The following is a 22,267-nucleotide window of genomic DNA, read 5'->3' as shown; positions in this document are numbered from 1 at the left end:
TTACCCCATACCGATATTAACCCTCCTCCAATCCCTCCTCCTCCCCCCCCCCCCCGCCCCCTTGCCTTCCTTTAACATCCCAAGTTACCCGCAACCTTCTACAAAGAGGACAGGAAAACAAAACAAGAATCAGTTTACTGCGTATAATTCATATTGTTGTGTTCGATTACTTGTTTCAATTAACAGCATTTAACGCATAATTACCATCATGGGTGGTTACCCATGCGTGCGGTCTGTGAACACATCCTGATTCTATCAAGAATTGCAAGTTTTTTTTAGGATAATGGATGATAATTAATATACTTCTGTTAATTTAAAAGTAAAATGTGAATTGCATGTATGCCCCTTCCCATCCCCCCAGTGGAATGAGAAAAAGAAGAATCATTTGTCTTTCTCAAGGGCATGTTACTATTTGGGGTGTATTTGAAGTGGCATCGTGAATCTGTTGTCCTCACTCTACCGTCGGCGCTTTACATGTGCAGCTTTGTCACATCCTGTTTTTTTCCAGATTTTCCAGATGTTGAGCTTTTGTTAACCTTGTTTATTTGTATAAATATATAGATATATGGCATTTGGAAGTATTAGCTTGCTATCCAGTTTTAGGTGAATATTGAGTCATATGTATAATGTATGGTGATTCTACTTAGGCTTCCAAAAAAAAAAAAATAGCTTAACTTACATAACGTCTCCAGAATCCAAGTAATGTGTAGTAATTTTATGGTGGGAAAAATTTTCACATTTGGTCAAATTAGAAACAAATTTGTATTGAATGTGTTCTGTAGTGAGGCTCAGCAAAATAGCAGGCCCACTTTGGTACATTCTGAAGTAGGCCAACCCATGAAGTTTAAAATGGGTACAAGGTCCCTTTAATTGGACATGTTAGTCTATAGATTTGCAGTTACTTTGTGTTCATATACTGTACTGTACACCCAAAAGTTACTCTGTTCTCATAGGTTTCTGTAATTGTCTATTTGGACAATTCTTAAATTTTGATGATTTTCAATATTAGCAAGGTCAGATTTTTATAGTGTAATTGTTTTTGAACAATTGCCCCGTCATTTTTTTGATGGTATATTTTCTATGTAGAGATCTGTAAACATGCGTGTGAATTATGACAAAAAAGGAAACAATTGCCCCCAATGAAGGAAGCTTGATAGATGACCTACGCGTCTATTTGCATGCAATGATAAAAGATTCAAAGTATTAAGTACATGCCTTATGTTTATTCATACAGGCCAATTTGAGATAATTAATTGAATCAATCAACCCTAGTTGTTCTAATGGCATATTCCTTTCTGTAAGTGAGTATCTTGTCCTTTCATTGCTGACGACTTGAATACCGTGTAGTATCTTTACAGGTATACTGTATTGGCCCCAAATATGCTATATGTTCAAATATGGTCACCTTTGGTCAAAATTCTTGAACTGTTTTTATAACAACCTTCAAGGGAATTGTCCTCACTTAGACATTCAGTCATCTTGTGTATTCCTTAAAAGTGTCTGAGAACAATTTGGAGAGCAAAGACCTCCAGGAAAGTACTTTTTGAAAACTTGTAGCAATTATGTCACATCGGTATGTGAACAAGAAAGAAAGGCACAAACAAGTAGTTGAATTTAACAGAGTAAATTGTTTCTTCACTTGGCTGGATATCTGCTACTGAATACAAATGGTGAAAGTTGCATCTTATATACTCTTTTACAATGGATTATGAGAGAATGGGACAGGATGTTACTCTGTCCCCATGTTTACTAAAATGACCACACATCCTACTAAAGATTACGTAATAATAGGTGCACAAACAGGTGTAGGGTTTCTGTTCTCCTGGAACTAAGAACATGGAGCTAGAGGTTGCAGTGGGTTGGAGGTTTCTGGGAGGTGAGATAATGGTAAAATGCTCTCTGTTATAATTATAACGTGCTATAAGCTGGGGCCTACACTGACTACTGTACCTTTAATTTTGTCCAGAGGTTCGATTTAATACTGTACAACAATATACCTCATTGACATACAAACCTACTTCTATTCACAGTTGTTGTTTGCTCTTCACAATTCAGTATATTTCCTGTGGTTTCCAACAATTCTCACCCCAGGTAGTCATGACCTTGGTTTAGTATTCACAACTGATTGATACCATATTTTTGTTTTTTTCTGTCTCTCAGTGACTTTTCATTGGTTACTTTCAATTTTATTGCTATTGTTTCTTACTTCCAGACCAATATAGCTAAGAACCACTTCCTCTTATATGGTGATCAACAAAGTCTCAGCGTGAAGGTATCGGGCTTAAATACATATGTCTCATCTGATATGGTCTCGCCTCATCCTAGCCAGAGTAGTTTGTGAACAAAGTAGTCAGTCGTACAGTGGATGGGAATTAGAATAGCATTGGTCAACCTTGTTTTTGAATTATTTGTTTCTAGATAACAGCTGACTTGTTGACCAACTGAGAATTTTCCAAACTTTCCAGAGACAAAACAACAAGGAGCTCAAACTACTACTACTGGGGCAGAGAGACTGAATCTTGGGCAAGATATGGAGGTTTGTGACAATTTTGTTTATAAATGTAGACAGCTAGGTGCTGGGTTAAAGCCCTGGATTTACAGTATGACTGGAATTGTTTGCTGCAAGTTTTGAAGAGAAAAAAAAAACACCTCCATTTTTGTCTTGGGTACAGGTGGCTTAAGGTCTTTACTTTAATAACAAACAGTATTCGATTGCATGGTGTGTCTCATTGTTAAAAGGTCAATCTGGATTGACCTTACATTTCACCATGCTAAAAATACTTTCATATAGGTCATGTGACTCTCCAAGTTATTCCCAAATCATTGTCTCAATTGAGGACCCAAAACGTTTGGGATGATGGGAGTAAAATTCCAGTATACATCATAACGAACCATTTCCTTTCCTTTTAGGTTATTTGGTGGGGGGAGGGGGGTAGGGAGGGGTGATACCGATTACCTTTAACTTCAGATTTCATTCTTAGCTTCAAGAGGTATGCATAGGTATAGTGAGGAAAATTAGTATATGCAGTTAAACAGACATTTTAATACAGCTGTCCTACATAAGTATTTTCTTATATTTTTGGTTCTGATCATAATTTCCAAAAGTTCCATTTTAATACTGCAGTACAGAATAACTGAGAACAGGTGTTTGGGAGTTAATCATTTTTTTTTTCTTCAGCATCGATCAATATTGATCAATATAACAAAATTGAAATCGTGTAATGTATATAATATTGTCATGTTTTGGGGGTCTGTTTTCTTAAAGTATCATTCATGTACAAGTTCAGGTGAAACAATAAGTTGTTTTCTGTTATTGGCTAGTCATCGTTCAAGTCCCGTGTCGACAGTTTGTTTTAAAAAAAATTATTCCCCCCCCCCCAAAAGTAACTTATTTTAATTGTGCAACTTACGTGTGTCTTTCATGCAATTTGTTTATAATTATTCTAAAATTGCAACATTGTAATCAAGAACCTTGGTATATTTGCAACCACCTCAGTATCCACGGTTAACATATTTTCTTACATTAGTATGAATGTATGTGTTGATCGAAGTATGATCATATACAGTACGTGACCATTGTTTTGACTTCCTAGCATATTTGAGTGTTATACTCGATTACTGCTGAATTTACTTTGTTTCCTTGCTTACCTGTCTACTCACAGTTAGCACTCTCACACCCCGTGTCAAGATCTGAGCTGGTAACCTATTCAGCAATGTACACCCCCCCCCCCCACTTATAGCGACCTCTCACTACAACGGTCAATGGCCCTCCTCATTCTACCAGCCGGAGCATCTCTGAAATGTTTTCTCAATACCTGGATTATTTTACATATTTACATATTACATATTTACATATTTTTATGATTTCTCAGAATTCCAAGGAACAGAGTTATGGTCCTGGAGATGGCAACGGTGTTGGCACTTCGCATGCTAACGGTGACGGTCAGCATGCTGTCGGCATGACAACCAACCATACAGAGGATAGAAACCAAGAGGAAGCCCTGAAGGCTCTCAAAGGAGATCTACAGTTTAGCATCGAAGAGTCTCCTCCCTGGTATATGAGCATCATGCTGGGATTCCAGGTAATTATGTAATGTAATAATTACCAGTATTTGTGGATTCAGGCAGGCAGTCGGTCGGATTTTGCACGTCAGAGTTGTCACCTACAACAGCTTGTTCACTCATGCAAAAGATGACCAAGCTTATCATCACCAATAGTAAAATACGCTGTCCTATCTACTCTAATGTGACAAGAGTAAACGTATATGGCATGTGAGTTAGTTGGCAGAATCGCTTAAAATAGGACTATAAAGGAGTTCAAATAATGTACTGATTAGGTTTTTAATAATAATAATAATAAATAATAAAAATTTACTTATTTATATTGCGCATTATGCGGGCGGTCTCAATCGGATTGGAAAATTTACAACGTCCAATGAGGGTAGCTCGTGATTAAGTGAGTTTTTACGATGCTTTTAAAGTTATCTATGGTCGGGGCATTCCTAATAAGGGTGGGGAGAGTGTTCCAGAGTTTGGGGGGCGCAAATTTGAAAGAACGCCCACCGTACATCTTAGTTTTAATTTTAAGGTGGCTTTAGGAGAATAGCACTGTTTGATCTGAGTGAACAAGTCGGAATTTGTATCCATGGTGAGTATTGTTGGAAATATTGTTTGGGGCAAAACCATGGATGGCTTTGTATTGGATGAGAAGTTTGTATTTAATTCTTTCAGAAACAGGAAGCCAGTGTGATGATATGATTAATACTAAATTAAGAAAAAGTTATCTCATGAGTGACTGAAATTTTTGAAAACCGAATGTTAATTGTCATTAATTCTTGCCTTCTAACATTCATGTTTATTAGAAAATAGCGGGTTTGTTGTAGTTTGGTCAAAATTTTGCAATCTTACAGACATATTGAGTATAGATGCCACTGCACTCGGTAGATTGGGGCAAATTTCAGAGCAATTGTATACGGCTGCTGTAAGAAAATATATCCTCATTGAATTACCTGGAATACATGTGTATACCCAACAAGTATGTATGCATTTTAGATCCTCCTGCAAGCAGGAACTCGCGAAGAAGCCTCATTGGCTTATCAAAGCCACAAGCTGACCGAAGTCAGTCTCTTAGATTCATATTTAACGTCCATGATTATGAATTGTCAATTGTCAACAACTCTGTAACTGGACGACATACATTAATCTTGGAGTGACTCGAACTCGGGACCTTATGATTGAAAGGCACCGGCGTTAACCATTGAGCTAATACTCCCTTATGTATGGGCATAGTCAAGTTTTAGATCTTGATGTTAGCTCGAAAGAATTAACGTAGAAAAGGGAAGAAGAGGAAGAATAAGAAGAAGAAATTAATAACGATGGTACATATCACTACAGACCAGCATAAATACAGTAGGACATTATGCTTCACTGAATCATACATCGTAGAGGGCAGATCTGCAGTTTCAGTGCACAAGAACTGTATAGAACAATTGCATCGGTAATCGATTATTACAGATCAGAAATTCCTTGAGTTGAATTAATAGAAAGACTGGTAGATGCTGCAGAAGAAGCAAACTACAGTACGATTAAAGTCTTGTGCGTTTCATTGCCTCCAAGCACGAACTTTGTTTTTTACTGGTAGTCCTGCAGTTTGATATGACCAAAGCTCTGTTCAGACAACGAAAATCTGCCGGGGAAAGTTATCCCGCAGAGGCAGTATTTTTACTGGGATTTTAAAACGTCCAGGGGACGCATTTAACATCTTTAAAATTGTTTTGCATCCGCTCAGTAAGACTTGTGTCTGGGCTGCTGCAAAGGGTCTTTGAAAATGTTATACAGTAGGCTATATATGTACGCTGTGAATGTCGGAAATCAAGTAAAATGAGTGACTGGACGAAATGCCAGCGTGAAAATACAGCAGTTTTCAATTGATTTAATTGAGACCCTTAAATTTTGTGCGCATAGCTGTAAATGTTGGAAATGAAGTAAATGAAGTAGTTCCTAGACAAAATGCCAGAATAATAAAACTACTGCACTTTCCAACTGATTTACAGTAATTGAGCCATTTACTTTAAATGATGAGTGCATATGCTGTGAATATCAGAAATCTCTCATGTAAAAAGAGTATGTAGAGAAAATGCCAGCAAAATAATACTGAACTAATCAACTGGTTTAATTGAGCACCTTGAACTCTGGCTGCATATGCCGGGAATGCCTGAAATCAAGTAAAACAAGTAACAGTTAAATGTTAATGTCCCGATCGAACAAAATTACGTTTATTGTATGACCTATTTTTGCTACTGTAGTTGATTGTAAAGATGCGATCGTATCACTGCCTATCCTTTGTGAAAGCTCTACACAATGTATGGGAGGAAAGGCCATCCAGTGCCCTAGCTTTGCTGTTTTACAGGGGCGGTACGCCCGCCCGACATTTTGCCTGCCCCGCCCCTCATTCAACCGACTTTAACTGCCCTGCCACTCTTCCAACTGCCCTTGTACTTTTGCTCACCAACCCCGGAGTAGCTCCATGCTTTTGATCTTGATAAGAGTACAAAATTTCCGAGCCCTTCCGTAACTGCACTACACAAAATTTGAAGGACAGAATGGTTGAAGATCATATATAAATTGCAGAAACAGCACTGCTAGATATCATTGGTCAAAAGATACTCAGGTAAATGTGGGAATATTTGTAACGAATCAAATTTGTTTTAAGCAAAAGTGGAGAGAATATTTAACCATCCATGTTAATGAAGTAAATGATGGCTGTAGTTAGATTTCTACTTGATTTTAAACTCGGCTCAAATGGATCCTCGCTTTTAAGTACTAGCAGCAGGTTATGTAAAGACCTCCTCCTTCAATAAACGATTTTATCAAACTCTGTTAAGATCGTCCAATATCCTGTCATATATATATATATATATATATATATATATATATATATATACAAAATATATGTGAAAAGTGCAGGTTCGTAAAGTTCACTGTTCACCTATGATTATGGCTTTCATTGTTGAACAAAGTAAGCAAGATGATAGAACCACTTCCTGTGTTTTTTCCTCTCCTCATTCAAGAAAAAAGAAGAAAAATAATTTGATATTTGACCTAAAATTTGGTTGAAATTGTTATAGGCACACCTTATTTGTTCACCAGGTAAAGTTTATTCACGGCGGTTATAATCCTTCCAGCTTGCCTGGATTGTTCCGCCAATAGCCTTAAATCATCCATCTAAATTTCCTGTTTAAGACACTCGACTTTTCCATCATGAGCCCTTCTTTGGTTATTTCTTAAATACAGTCTTATGTCTATAATTGATAGACCTATAATTGGCCTTAGATTACTTTCAGTTATGACCGATTATTAAAGTTATACTGACAACTTCAGTATATGGTTTATGTTAGAAAGTACAGTATTGTGTCTGCATAGTGATGATTTAAAGGCATTGAAGACTCGCCCCAAACCGCGTGCCGCGCTCTGAAAAAGTTAGCTTTCCGTTGCTTGCAAGTGAAGTAATTTTCTGGTCGCTACAAAATGCAGACAGTACGTGATACTTTTTTATATTTGATCTAGACCTGAGATGTCCATCGCTGCTATGTACACTGTGTTGTGGGTAATGACCATACCTGTATGCACTGACTGTACACTAGTGTCTAATTACCGACGGTAGCAAGCTGTGTGTGTATTATCTGGGATCGATGGTGGTGGCCAACACTTCTGTTACACCTTATTCGAAACTAGGTCAGATTACTGGCATGAGACATTTCTTTGTGCGCGAGTCTTCACACCCTTTACTTCTCTTTGTTTTAAGGAGAGCGTTGTGGTCAAGTGGTTAATTAAGCCAATGTTAATAGGCTTGATACTGCAGTCCCTGCCATCTTTAGGTCATGTTAACAGTTTCAATATTTTTAGATTCAGCATTTGTAAGACCCCATCTCCATGAAAGAAAATAAACGTTATTATAATAACTCAAGTGAAACATGAGTTAATAATGAAGTGCATGTGGTTGGTTTGATGATGTCATAGTTCGACTTGATCAAGTCTTAGGCCTTGTGTAGAAAGAGAACATTAAATCTGTGATATCTTGCAAATGGAATCAGTTTGGGGAAATTCTTCATTACATGTTTATCTATTGCAAAGACCAATAATGAGGGTAGGGATTGTGTCTCCTCCAAAGTTGAACTACTGTAACCACATGTTTATTAATGTCAGAGCTCTCTCTCAGATTGTTACAATTAATCAAAGATCGTTGCGGCTGTGAATCCTGATTTCAAAGGACCGATTTTGTCTGGAAACTTTAATACTAAGCCAAGTTATTTCTTAGCTCTTAACTTTATATCTAATCTTAACTTTATTTAATATTATTAGTCAAGCACTCTTTTTTTTTTTTGACAACTATGTGTTACTGCTCCTTGAATTGCAAATAGTTCATAAGCAAACAGATTATGCCTCAATAGACTGGATATTTAAATATTTGTTTGGTTTTTATGACTCATGAGCACCTTTGATCTGCCTTCCTAAATCATATGCCCGTTTTCTTTGACTCACCCGCCCACAGCCCGCCCGCCCGGACGTGACTCTTCTGTATTCCAGATACGACAGGCTCTGTAACCACCAGTTATTCGTCTGTCAATTTTACCATATTTATCTTGTTGAAAAAACTTGTCAAAGGTTGAACAAATCTTTGTAGGAAAAAAATTCACTCAAAAGTTAGTACAAAAGATTGTTTAAAGATTGAACACAAACACGACAACCCACTCATATTAAGCTGTGTACAGAACTTCTATAGCGACAAATGGTCCAACTCATTATATAATTTATAAAAACAATACAAGCAATAAATTACCTCCGAGTTCAACGCCAATTACCAGCTGATTGTTTTGGTCCCCATGGTAATGTTAGGTTTTTAAACCACTTTGTAAAACTAAGGTCAACAACCCACTGAAATTTGTTTTGGAGGTTTGAACCAAATGCAACTTGGTACAGTACTGAGGTTTAATTGCAGCCAGTATCTTGTTACCAAAAGAAACTTGAAGAAAGATATGTATATTTATCAGTAGCATTGGGGTGGGGGAAGTATGGGGGTGGCATGGGAGAGGGGACCATGGGAGGGGGAAGGTTAAGGACTATCGAAAACAGGAACACAGGAAAACCAGTTGCTCTTTTCGTCGCATCCTTCTGAAGATCTTCAGAATGTTCAGCAAGCTTCAGGGAAGTTGGTTGCAGGTTGGGGATTGGGGGGGGGAGGGGAATCTGGGAGGGGGCTTGTGAATGAGTTAGAAAGAATGTGCAGATCATACATGTTAAAGTGAGCTTGAATACAAGGTTACATTTCTTTGCCCCATGATTTTATTCTGGCACCACCCTGGTTCTTGGTGGTACTGTTGGTGTATCCCTGATCCCCTTCAGAGGATCTACCTGTCTAGATAACCAATCATTACTTTCAAGTTACATATGAGAGCCAAGTGATCCTTGTGGTATTTCAACATGATTTTATTTCAACTATAATAGCCTTTCCTTAACAATGTTTGATGCCACCATTGTGTGCCAGGATATTGATCCTATAATCAGTGGATCAACTACTTTCAGTAAAAAATTATTAATTTCAATTTTCATTTTCAGAGAGAATAACGATTCATGTGTGTTTTTATCATGATTTCATTTTATACCCGACATAAACCTTTCAATTTCAACTTTGAGGTATCCTCAAATCTCCCCTTCGATCTGTATACCCAGCCTTCAGCGCTACATAATTGATCCAAATTTTAAGTTTTCATCTCAGAGAAGATTAAATCCTATACGTTTCTCTTAACCCTAATTTTCTGTAATTTTACCTACCGACAACCTTCAATTTCAACTATGATGTACCACTGACTCTCTCATTGGGATCTATTATATACCTGGGTAGCTTTCAGCACTATAGTTGATCAAAATTTCAAGTTTTCATTTGAGAGAATATTGATCCCTATATTGTTTCTCTTAATCCTAATGTAATGTTACCTACCAACAACAACCCTCAATTCCAAACTTGATGTACCCTTTTACTCCCTCATTGGATCTAAATACCCAGGTATTTATATACCCGGGTATAATTGATCAAAATTTCAAGTTTTCACTTGAGAGAAGATTAAAATCCCTGAATGTCTCTCTACTCTTCATCATTCCTGTTTCTAATTTCAGCACTACCTGACGATGTTTGGTGCTACCATAGCTGTACCTCTCATTCTCTCAACGCATCTTTGTATGGACGATGACCCGGTGGCCGTCGGATCGCTCATCAGTACCATCTTCTTCGTGTCTGGCATCGCTACCCTCCTGCAATCCTTCTTTGGAAACAGGTCAGTGAACATTACATTATGACGTACTCGTACAGACCATTCATCTCCTTGTAGCCCCGACCCCATACCGAGAGAGCCTGCCGACTTGTACACTCATGTTCCCAGTCGTATATCTACAGATGATTATTATTTCTACTATATAGCTCCCACCTTGATTTCATTTTGTCACTATACCCTGGTTTTTGGTGCTACTGTTGGTGTACTGTACCTCTGATCCTTTTGTAGAGGAATTTTATGGAATTAAACTTCGATAGTTCCTGTATGGAATAAGAGACAACATGTTGAATGCTAAAAGATGTTTGATGCATGGGCTACCAGATTCGAAAAGATATCAAAATCAAGGGCATAAATAGAATACAATTCTAAGGGGAGAATTAGGTGGGTCATTGACCAAGAGTGAGCGGTCCATAAAGGTGTGTACAGTGCTAAAAAGAATGTAACAGTTCACTCTAGGTATGGCAGAGAGAGAGACTGCAAGTGCTTACATTGTGAGTAGACAGGTAAGCTTTTTTGCTTGTAAATATCCAAACCAGGTAAATTTGGGGTTTATGTACAATTGCACATTGGTTGCTTCTCTATAATACATATATGTATCCTATAATGGACCCGGAGGTCAGTAATGGTATTTTACCATGCTAAGCAGCCACATAGGCATAGGTAGAATCTGAATGGCTTTTTTAACAAATAAGTCACGTCAGGGTGGCTATTATCCAATTTATACACTTTGGAATTTTTAAAATTGGAATACCAGTTTCGTTCGGAAAACCGTGGCTTTCTCCTGGGTGACCAAGATGCTAGGTTTCAATCATTCCAATGCCACTGCCTTTCTCCACTCAATCTGTCTCTCTCCAAAGCACTCTTCTTTCTATCAAGTCTACATTTCCCCACCGTTCCATCCCCCATCCCAGTCCAACCCCCCCCCCTTCCCTGCAATCAGCTATTTAATTGTTACCCCTTGTTTAATTGAGTCTCAGTTAGTTATTGTGTGGAAATAACAAGCTCTTTGTAACCCATCCAAAGTTAAATGATTATTATTAAGAGAAAAATGACATGTTGTGTAACCCATGGTTACATGTTACCCATGGTTACATGGAGACACACACATACTACACATACTTCCAGGACTGAAATTATAATGGAAACATTTCAACAAATAGTATATATATACATCTAAAGCCATAACTTGCAATCAAAAACTTTCAGTGAAAGTTCCTGAACTTCCTATATGTCTGCCACAGGAAGTCCTTGTATCATTGCTAGCTTAATTGTCAATGTATTAGGAGTGGTAATGTGATTTCCATCCCATACGTAGTAGTCCAGTCTAGTTACCAAAAAAACAAAAACAAAAACTACTGACAGAGAGAGACTGTGGATGCAACGCCTTCGCACCATTCAACCTCATGGGCTCAACATTCAAGAAGGACATGACTAACATTTCTTCTGTTCCCCCCCTCCATCTCCCCTTGTTCCCCACTCCCCCCTATCACCCTTCTTCTCGTAGCTCTCTTCCACCCTTTTTTCTCCTCACCTTTCTGTCTTTGTCCTTCTCCAGTTTATTCCCTATCCCGTTCCCTTAATCCTCTCTTTGTCCCTCCACTGTTTATCTCCTACCTCTCCTCTTCCCCCTGTTGGTTTCTTTCTTCTCTCCATCCCTTGTCTACTAATCCCTTGTCCACTTACATCTAGCTCTTATGTGTTCACCATGCTCATTAACCTATCTATATTCTGTGCTTGTATTTTGTCCCTTGTAGTTTCTGTTACTTGTCATTCAGCCTCTGAAGAAGATCCTGCTAGGATCGAAATGTCAGGCCCACTTAGAAAAGAAAGTCAGATAGAATTTTTAGTAGTTGCCCCGTTCACCTGACTTTATAACAGAGTAATCTCCCTTGCAAAGAGAAATCTGTTTAGTTTCTTCTTGTGAAATTCTTTCCGTCATTATATCCTTAATAATTCAGCTTTGAAAGTATTCCACACTTTTCATTGTCTCAGCCAGGGTGTAAAAGGCATTGGAGCATACATCCCTACCGTTAAAACAAATAACCCAGTACTTATAATGGCCGAATCAAGTTTGATGTCAGCTTGTTAAAATATTCAGGCACCTCAGCGATGGGGGGTGTACAAGTATTGGTTTAAGCACTGAAGCGCTCAAATGGAATATCAAGAAAATTTATTAGTTGGCATTACCACAATGGTTCTTTTCAAAACCAGTTTTCTGTTATTTTTAATTCCTGGGTGTCAAAAATTACAATTGCTCCATAAAATCAATTATTTTTTTTCTTTTCAAATAGGACAGCATGTCATTGAACCAGTGAACTTTAATTGTTATATTCTGTATATGTCACTATAGGTGCAGGAGGCGGGGGGGGGGGGGCTTGGGGGCTGAATTCGGGCAATATGCTGAGAATTTTTGGGGCACTTACTGAAAGTAAAATCATTTGCGATGTGTTCTTCAATGGTTAAACTTATATTATTATGATCAGTATTATTGTAACGACTTCTCCAAAAATGATAACCAATATGGTAGGGTAATAACATGGAAAAAGATTGTATGTTATTGGCACGCGATGTAACAACCAATGGATGCCCAATATGATATGCACATTAACACATTGAACATGCGCGGAGCAGGCGAAAAATGTTGGTTATATTTTTCGGCAAAGTCGTTACAGCCCCCCCCCCCAAATCAAATTGGGCTCCTACGCCTATGTATGTCACAGCTGTCCCAGTAGTGCTGTTTAACAACCCCATTTGAGGCTAAAGAGAGATCTAGAAGTGATGTGGGTGGGGGGGAGGGGGGAGGATTTATGATGGAAGAAGGATTCAAACATGGTGAGGAATGTGAAAAACTAGAATAGAGGGAGGGAAAGTTTGGACTTCCCTGTGTAAGAAGTTATGCAAATGGATACAGGTAATAATCAAGTTAAAATATTTGTGACTGGTATATATACCTGTATGTCATGGCATTTGTCGATTGTTCGTCATGAGGTTACAGTGTACATATGTCAACAACCGTCCAAAGCTGAGTCAACAAAGTCGGGTTGAAAGTCACCCTTGAAACTTTTTGATTTTATTTGTATTAATAATTCATGATAGCCTGTATTTAACCAGTTGAGTCATTAGCATGAATGTAAATACGTAATAGTGGTTTAGAGTTCAGTGGGTGCGTGTTGGTAGATTTGTTTTAGTGATATGTGCCAATACGACACATTAGTTTATTACGTTTGATACAGCAGAGCCATGTCATGATACATCACGCGAGATACGTATGTCGTGTATGCTTGCTACGTGTCGTCCCAATGTGGACGATAATCGTTCTTGCAAAAGGGACTAATGGAGAAATAAAACGCGAGAGAAAAGGACTTTAGCAAGTCTAAAAATGACCAAACCTACAAAACTTTACAGTTCTTTGATAGGTAACACACTGTAGTGCACCTTGTGAATTATTCTGTAAGAATAACATCTCCTGACAGTTATTAAGCCTATACTAAGCTTCCTGTACCGTATATATTAAGCCTATATAGGAGTGTTAGCTCAGTGCTTAACGCCTGTGCCTTCCAATCATAAGGTCCAGAGTTCGAGTCACACTTTGGTCATATCAAACTGCAAGACTACCAGTAAAAAACAAAGTTCGTGCTTGGAGTTGATGAAACGCACAAGACTTTAATCGTACTGGTAGTTTGCTTCTTCTGCAAGAACTATCAGTCTTTCTGTTAAGTCAGCTCAAGGAATTTCTGATCTGTAATAATCGATTGTCGCTACAATTGTTCTATTTAGTACGTGTGCACTGAAACTGCTGACCTGACTCTACGATGTATGATTCAGTGAAGCATATAGGCCTACTGTATTAATGCTTGTCTGTAGAGATATGTACCATCATTATTAATTTCTTCTTCTTATTCTTCCTCTTCTTCCCTTTTCTTCGTTAATTCTTTCGAGCTAACATCAAGATCTAAAACTTGACTACCCGCATACATAAGGGAGTGTTAGCCTAGTGGTTAACGCCGGTGCCTTTCAATCATAAGGTCCCGAGTTCGAGTCACTCCAAGATTAATGTATGTCGTCCAGTTACAGGTACAGAGTTGTTGACAATTGACAATTCATAATCATGGACGTTAAAATATGAATCTAAGAGACTGACTTCGGTCAGCTTGCGGCTTTGATAAGCAAATGATGGCTTCTTCACGAGTTCCTGCTTGCAGGAGGATCTAAAATACATACATACTGAAAGATCGTGTGGAAACCGTCTGCTGGCGGACATATTTGGAATAAATTAACTGAATCTAGCAAGCTCTCTCTTTTCTCAAGCGTCCTCCAAATCTCCCAGGCTGAAAAACACATCTGTTTCGAGAACTCATCAAATGGACATTTGTTTCATACTCTGCCTTTTCACACTGTTTCCACATGATGAAGAGACTGCATGGTACTATATTTATTACTCTTCTTCCTTCCATGGCCGCGATCAATACAGGTCTGCTGCCATCATCCTCAACCTACCACTAAAAGGGTCTTCTGGGCAGCTTGGAATCATGTTAAGGATGTATCTAGAAAATAATAAGCAAACAAGTTTTTTTTTGGTCGGGGTGGGGGGGGGGCATTCTTCAAACTTGACCTGTGTCTATAGTTCTTCTCGTCAAAGATTAAACCTCTCCAATCATATTAAAGGACCTAATATTAAGACAATGTATGACCATAAACTGTATCCATCTTGCAGACTGGAGAATATTTTATGAATGCACAAACTTCCATGATGAAATTTTTGGGGAGATCAGAAAGAATGTCGAAAAAACTTGAAGAAAATGTTGCATGTTTGTTTTTACTGTAAATGTATTTTACCAGGGTTTTAATATCTCCAATCAGTTCGATCGGTGCTAAACTATAATTGGGGAATTAAAAATACTGCATTATGACCCACATTGAGCTTGTTATATTTTACCTCCCCCTGCCATTTCCCCTCCCCCAGATCACCTTTTATACACACTGTGCATCTGCTGTCCATTTTTCATTAAAACCACTGGTGAAATGGGTTTTTTTGGTTTGTTTATTATGTCCATTTTCCTTGTTTGTTTTGTCCATTTTCCTTTAAACCGCTGGCGCAATTTTTTTATCAATTTTTTTTCTTTAGGTAAATAAATATTTTTGAGATTTGTTTACTTGGTATTGTCATTGTTTTACTGGCATAGAACATTTTCCACATCCCTGCACATTTGACATGAATTATCTGCACTATCTGGGACTGTGACATCTAATGTTTGCTTTTAACATAGCGCGTTAGGAATGTGTAGGTTAAGTCAAAGGTGAATTTGTATATATTATCAAACCAGACAGAATTTGGCAAAGCTCCCCAGTGCTGTGGTTTTGTTAGGTGGCACTGTCTACATACAAAGAGACCCAGGCATATTGTTGTGTTTGTAGTTAGCCAATCATAGTAACCTGTTTTACTTGCAGCATTCGTCTGTGATAAACTTTATTTAGGAAATTGAACAGTACATTATTGTCCACAATGTTATACCCGCTCCCCTCCCCCCCCCTCTTTCCTTCCACCCTATTCCCTTCCTTATGATTGCAGCTACCAGTGTAGACAATTTTCCAACATTCCAAATTTGACATGGATGTGATAAAGATGCCAGCAGACCAATACTAGCGTTATCTGTAACTGGGACATCAACTTTTCACTAAGGCTTTAGCATGCATGATATATGGTTCAGAATGTACGTGGTTTGTATTAAAGGTTCTACTTGCAACAGTTGTCTGTGATATCAACTGTAGCCATGGTGATAGTTGACATCCATCTGAACTTATATGTTAGTGACATTGTTGTCATTTCTTGAAGATAAAAAAGAACAATGGCCCAGTCGACCCTTTAATAAACAAAATCAAGCAACGATGTTAGAAAAGAAGGTGTCATTACATAATGTTACTGTTATATATTTTTAATTAACTATTTACAGTGTTTATATTTTTTTATTTATTTTTTTCTCTCTTTTTCTTTTGTTTTTGCAGACTTCCTATTATACAGGGTGCAACGTTTGCTTTACTTAATCCAGCAATATCAATTGCACAATCCAGTGGTCCTTGTTTAGATGCTTTACCCGGTGAGTATATCTGATACATTATATTCGTAACTGTTTACTGTTCACAATGTATACCATATAAACACATTAATACTTATGGATACAAGTTATAATATATAGTCACATTAATACATATGGATGTATGTTTACCATATATACACCTAATTACTTATGGATACATGTTAACCATATACACACCTTAATACTTATGGATACAAGTTTACCATATACACCTTAATACTTATGGATACATGTTTACCATATATGTATACACCTAATTACTGATACATGTTTACCATATATACACATTAATACTTATGGATACATGTATACCATAAACACACCTTAATACTTATGGATACAAGTTTACCATATATAATCCTTAATACTTACGGTTACATGTATACCATATATATACCTTAATACTTATGGATACATGTATACCATATATACACCTTAATACTTATGGATACAAGTTTACCATATATACACCTTAATACTTATGGATACAAGTTAACCATATATACACCTTAATACTTATGGATACAAGTTTACCATATATAATCCTTAATACTTACGGTTACATGTATACCATGTATACCATAATACTTATGGATACATGTATACCATGTATACACCTTAATACTTATGGATACAAGTTTATCATATACTGTCTACACCTTGATACCTATGGATACATGTTTACCATGTTTATACAGCTTGATACTTATGGATACATGTTTACCATATATACACCTTAATACTTATTGATACAAGTTTACCATATATAATCCTTAATACTTATGGTTACATGTATACCATATATACCTTAATACTTATGGATACATGTATACCATATATACACCTTAATACTTATGGATACAAGTTTATCATATACTGTCTACACCTTGATACCTATGGATACATGTTTACCATGTTTATACAGCTTGATACTTATGGATACATGTTTATGATGTTTACACACCTTAATACTTATGGATACATGTATACCATATATACACCTTTATACTTATGGATACAAGTTTGCCATATATACTCCTTCATACTTATGGATACATGTATACCATATATACCTTAATACTTATGGATACATGTATACCATATACACACCTTAATACTTATGGATACAAGGTTACCATATATATACCTTAATACTTATGGATTCAAGTACCATGTACTGTATACACCTTAATACTTATGGATAGAAGTTTACCATATATACACCTTAGTACTTATGGATACATGTATACCAATAATAATATAAATAATAATAATGAGGAATTACATATAGTGCAGAAATATCCACCGATAACAGTGCTCAAGGTGCATAACAATATTACCCTGGTCAATGATAACCTGTCAAACATAGAGACAATCCCTCCACGTGGCAGCAGCTAAACAGCGCCGAATTGACAGTTTAACTCACAGATCCCCATTTTATAAACCTGGGTGAAGAGAGGCAATGGAGATAAAGTGCCTTTCCCAAGGACACAACTGTAAAGATCTAGCCAGGACTTGAACCTGCAAACCTTAGATCACAAGTCCACTGCCTTATATGAATGAATTAACTCTTAAGGTTTGCCCAGTATATCTAGGAATTCATTAAAAATCCTGATAAATATGATGACCCTCAATAAATTTCAAAGTACAAGCCATCCCTTTGTATGATCACAAAGTAACAAAGGTGAGGTCAACATCAGACCTACTTGTGTCATTCCTAAAGTACTCCATTGTATATTTTTGGCAATTATTTCTATCTATAGGGAAGTTGAAAGTACTTCCATTGTGGTTTACCAAAACATATAAAACCTCTGTCATAGTCATAAAAGGCCATATAAAAATCTGGTATTTTTAGCACAATAGCTGTTAGCAATTTTGCAATAACAAAGCCATCAAAGGTCGCATAATAGCCGGTCACCTTTATATTGAAAAAAAAAAACCTGTCAAGAAATTCCAGAATCAGTGTGGACAAGAAGGTTATGAATCACATCTACCTACATTTTGTTCTTCGACACCTGTCTTTAAAGTCCTGGTTTTATCACTTCTTACAAGATACTCCCTACATGATGGATGGGCCACGATCTTTCTGCCTTTCTCTCTCAATTCTCTAAATTTATTATTTTAGTTTCTTGGTACGTTAGTGACTGCAAGTCTCTCAATACCAGCTCACACCTAGCCCTGCTTAGAGCTTATCACTTTGATAAAGGTTCTCTGTGTACTGACCATTAAATGTACACTAGGATTTGCTAGCTTATTTTAAAAAGTTCTACCAGTGTAAAGTATAGTGCTATAAATAGTTCTCAGATGCTAAAATGTGAAGATGCTTCAGCAATCTAGGAAAGTTGCTCAGTGGGTAATCGCCGTTACTTACCTTCGTTAGATTCCTTGTATCATGAGAGGGTCTGCAGTAAAGGGAAACAAATCATGCAAGACCCTACACACCCTTTGTTTGAGCACTACATTTACAACTGCTCTGGACTACGTTTGTGCCCACCAGGTTAGGGCCCGCTACAGATACTCATTTGTTCCTAATTCTATCCATATATTTAATTCACAAGTGTGAAGATAAGTTTCTTATTTGTAGGACTTGCTGTATATATGTCTTTATTACTGTATGTGTATCGCAGTATATTGATACTTATACTATTGCTCTTTTTTTTCTTTCATTTACGACCTGTGTAAGCCAAATTTCCGATTGTGGACAATAATTTCAAAAGGGCGGTTGAAAGAAACATATAGTGTTATATTCTAAGTGTCCTAGAAAAATGTATAACAATTGGATGGAAATCTTCACCAAGAGTCTCAAGATATGTTTCCCATTTCATCATTCGAAGAGTAAACTTTCTACCTTCTTTTTCTTTTAAAGAAAACGGTCAAATATTACAAAATGTAAATGAGTAAAGGTACTTCGACAAGAGGTAATGAAATCACAGAAAATTTGTCCTTCACCGACCATTATTAGTCCTAGAATATTTAGGGTATACAAAGTGTGACAGGTCAACCCCCTTCCTCCCCTCTTCCCTCCCCCATCCCTCCCCCGTCTTCTCCCTACACCCGGGGTTGTATCGGTCAATACCGGAGAATTCATAGTGTACAGACTAATGTCAATGTACAGTATGCATTCAGCTGCTAAAGAATAGCCTTAGGCCAAAAGTTTCAGTACTACTGTTAAAGGCATTGAAGACTCGCCCCAAACCGCCTGCCGCTCTCTGAAAAAAGTTCACTTTCCGTTGCTTGCCAGTGAAGTTTTCTTCTTGTCGCTACAAAATGCAGACAGTAATGAAATGTGATACCTTGTTATCTTTCATCTGGACCTGAGGTGTCCATTGCTGCTATGTACACTGTGCTGTGGGTATTGACCGTAGATGCATGTATTGACTGTACACTAGTGTCTAATTACCAACGGTAGCAAGCGGTGTGTGTATTTTCTGGGATCGATGGTGTTGTCTAACACTTCTGTTACACCTCATTCGAAACTAAGTCAGATTACCGGCATCAGACGTTTCTTTGTGCGCGAGTCTTCACTCCCTTTAATGGAAGAATGTTTTCATGGATCAAGGGCGTAGGAACCGGCGAACCAGCGAAAAATATGGGGGGGCAGAAGTATCCTTCTGCCCCCCCGCTTCGCAAGTCAGATAACCCCTTTTTCATTTCCAAATGAGAAAAAAATCTCATTTGGAGCACCAACTTGCATCTAAGGCTAGGTGAAAATGCAAAATGGAGTGGGTGTTGAAGTGTGCTATATTGCACCAAATTGCATCTGAGGCCACCTGGAAATGCAAAAAATCCCCAAAGGGGAGGGGGACACCCTTCGCGCAGGCCGACCATCAGTCTTCAGCCCCCCCTCTCAGAAGTACCTTCCTACGCCACTGTCATGGATTGATCGATTAATCAATCTGTATGGTATTTCTTCCCATGCAGTGAATGCAACTACAGCTCTACAAGACGCCAAAACAGATGACTGGCAGTCCAGAATGAGAGAAATTCAGGGGGCCATAATTGTTGCATCTTTCGTTGAGGTAAGTTTATAGCCACTATGTCAAAAACAGGAAAAGTGTTATCCAACTTCCTGAAAGTAGAAAGTTCAGCCAGTCGGGAGAGGTCAAATTCAAGCCACCCGTATCTTGAGTTAGGGCCAGGATATTGAGAGGGGTGTTTCAACTACAGTAGCAGTGATGTGGAATAATTTCCTATTCGTTATCCTAGTTTTACGATGTTTATCAGCAGAAATATCACTCGATAAAATGTTTGGTGTTTCTAATTTAACCAAGATTTTTCCTTATCTACATTGTTTACGCAAGTGATCAATAATTCGATCGGTCACATATAATTGATCGCTTGGATGATCTGTGTTGATAAAAAAGTTGATATGAAATGATACGGCAGAGAGCCAAAGTTCAACCTGGTTTAATATTATTTTGGACATTTATGATTTTCTTTCCCGATCATTCTGCTCAGATTCGAGTGAGACTCGAAGAACGAGTAAAAAGATCTATATGATAAATTAATCATGGCTTGGTTGAATCGATCATATCTGTTTGATGTTTATCCATCAAAGTCGATCTTCGTTGCCCTCCCTTTATACAGTATGACAGATTCTTTGTTTTAAAGCTCCGTCCACAGTATTCCTCGCGTTGTAAACGTTTGCGTCCGCTCTGACATAGAAAGCTGAGTTAAATATTCAAACATAATGTGGATACCCCTTCGATTGCTTTGATCACAACAGCTTTTAACAACACAGCTGTTAATGACCGAGTGATATTTCATTCAATCTGTCAATTGTGTTTTTCTTACATATTTTCATGTTATTATTATACCATTATATTTGCATACATATCTTTGTTATCATAATTCTGACATTTTCAGAACTTTTGTATCGTTCTTGCTTTCAATTTTTGATGAACTGTAAAAAGTATTCAGATCCTTTCTCGAGTACGAATAGTGTTCGTTCACTCTCTGTGTATGGTAATAAATCAAATTATTGCTCTGGCAAAACGAAATGTGGCTTTAGAACAAATATAGCTTTTTTTTTAAGGTTACAGAAAAAAAAATATTTGCAACAAGTGTTTAATCTGCCATTATGCAAAATTATGCAAAGTTATCAATCCTACATAGCAAATGTATACCAGCCAAGTGCACATATTTGCATAGAAGATTAGTGGGCTGACTATAAGTATTTGTAAGTACCAGTTCAATTCTCTTTTGGAAAACTGGGTGGAAAATTGGGTGGCTAAATACAGAGAAACAACAAACACAGAACATCATGCAATTAATAATTGTAGCAGTTACGTTAGTAGTAGGGTGTACATGGTGAGTGTAATTTTAGGATTGGCAGATTTCATGACCAGCAATTTGATTAAAGGTTATTTATATGGATATTCATGCAACTAATAAAAATCTGAGATGACATCACAAAGATTTTCTTTGATACCCTTGGGATCCCACCTTCCCTTCCTCCATCCCATCACCCTCGCTTTGAGATTTCTGACTCAAAACTATGAGAAAGACATATCTACACTTGTTTAAAATGTGACAGTTCTTTCCTTCAACTTTTGTTCAAGCTTTGCCAGCCTTACAATGTATGTATGTATGTATTTTAGATCCTCCTGCAAGCAGGAACTCGCAAAGAAGCCTCATTGGCTTTATCAAAGCCGCAAGCTGACCGAAGTCAGTCTCTTACATTCATATTTAACGTCCATGATTATGAATTGTCAATTGTCGACAACTCTGTAACTGGACGACATACATTGATCTTGGAGTGACTCGAACCCGGGGACCTTATGATTGAAAGGCACCGGCGTTAACCACTGAGCTAACACTCCTAGATGATTTGACTACAAGCAA

The 22,267-nt window shown here is 37.5% G+C and overlaps 1 protein-coding gene across 2 annotated transcripts in view; it reads left to right on the top strand.

Annotated features, from left to right (window-relative positions):
* The window catches only part of LOC139958513 (solute carrier family 23 member 1-like), a 44,572-nt gene that overhangs the window by 8,638 nt on the left and 13,667 nt on the right, over positions 1 to 22,267 (top strand). For both annotated transcript variants that reach the window (XM_071955620.1, XM_071955619.1), the window contains exons 2-6: positions 2,419 to 2,536; positions 3,873 to 4,082; positions 10,174 to 10,331; positions 16,332 to 16,423; positions 20,345 to 20,442. In XM_071955620.1, the coding sequence (XP_071811721.1) occupies positions 2,531 to 2,536; positions 3,873 to 4,082; positions 10,174 to 10,331; positions 16,332 to 16,423; positions 20,345 to 20,442 (564 nt within the window). In that variant the 5' untranslated portion in view covers positions 2,419 to 2,530. The remainder of the gene's footprint in view (positions 1 to 2,418; positions 2,537 to 3,872; positions 4,083 to 10,173; positions 10,332 to 16,331; positions 16,424 to 20,344; positions 20,443 to 22,267) is intronic.

Source organism: Apostichopus japonicus, chromosome 18, assembly GCF_037975245.1.
Source record: "Apostichopus japonicus isolate 1M-3 chromosome 18, ASM3797524v1, whole genome shotgun sequence".
NCBI classification, from domain to species: domain Eukaryota; kingdom Metazoa; phylum Echinodermata; class Holothuroidea; order Aspidochirotida; family Stichopodidae; genus Apostichopus; species Apostichopus japonicus.
The sequence above is the reverse complement of the archived record's forward strand: the minus strand, read 5'-3'. Positions and strand labels throughout refer to the sequence as shown.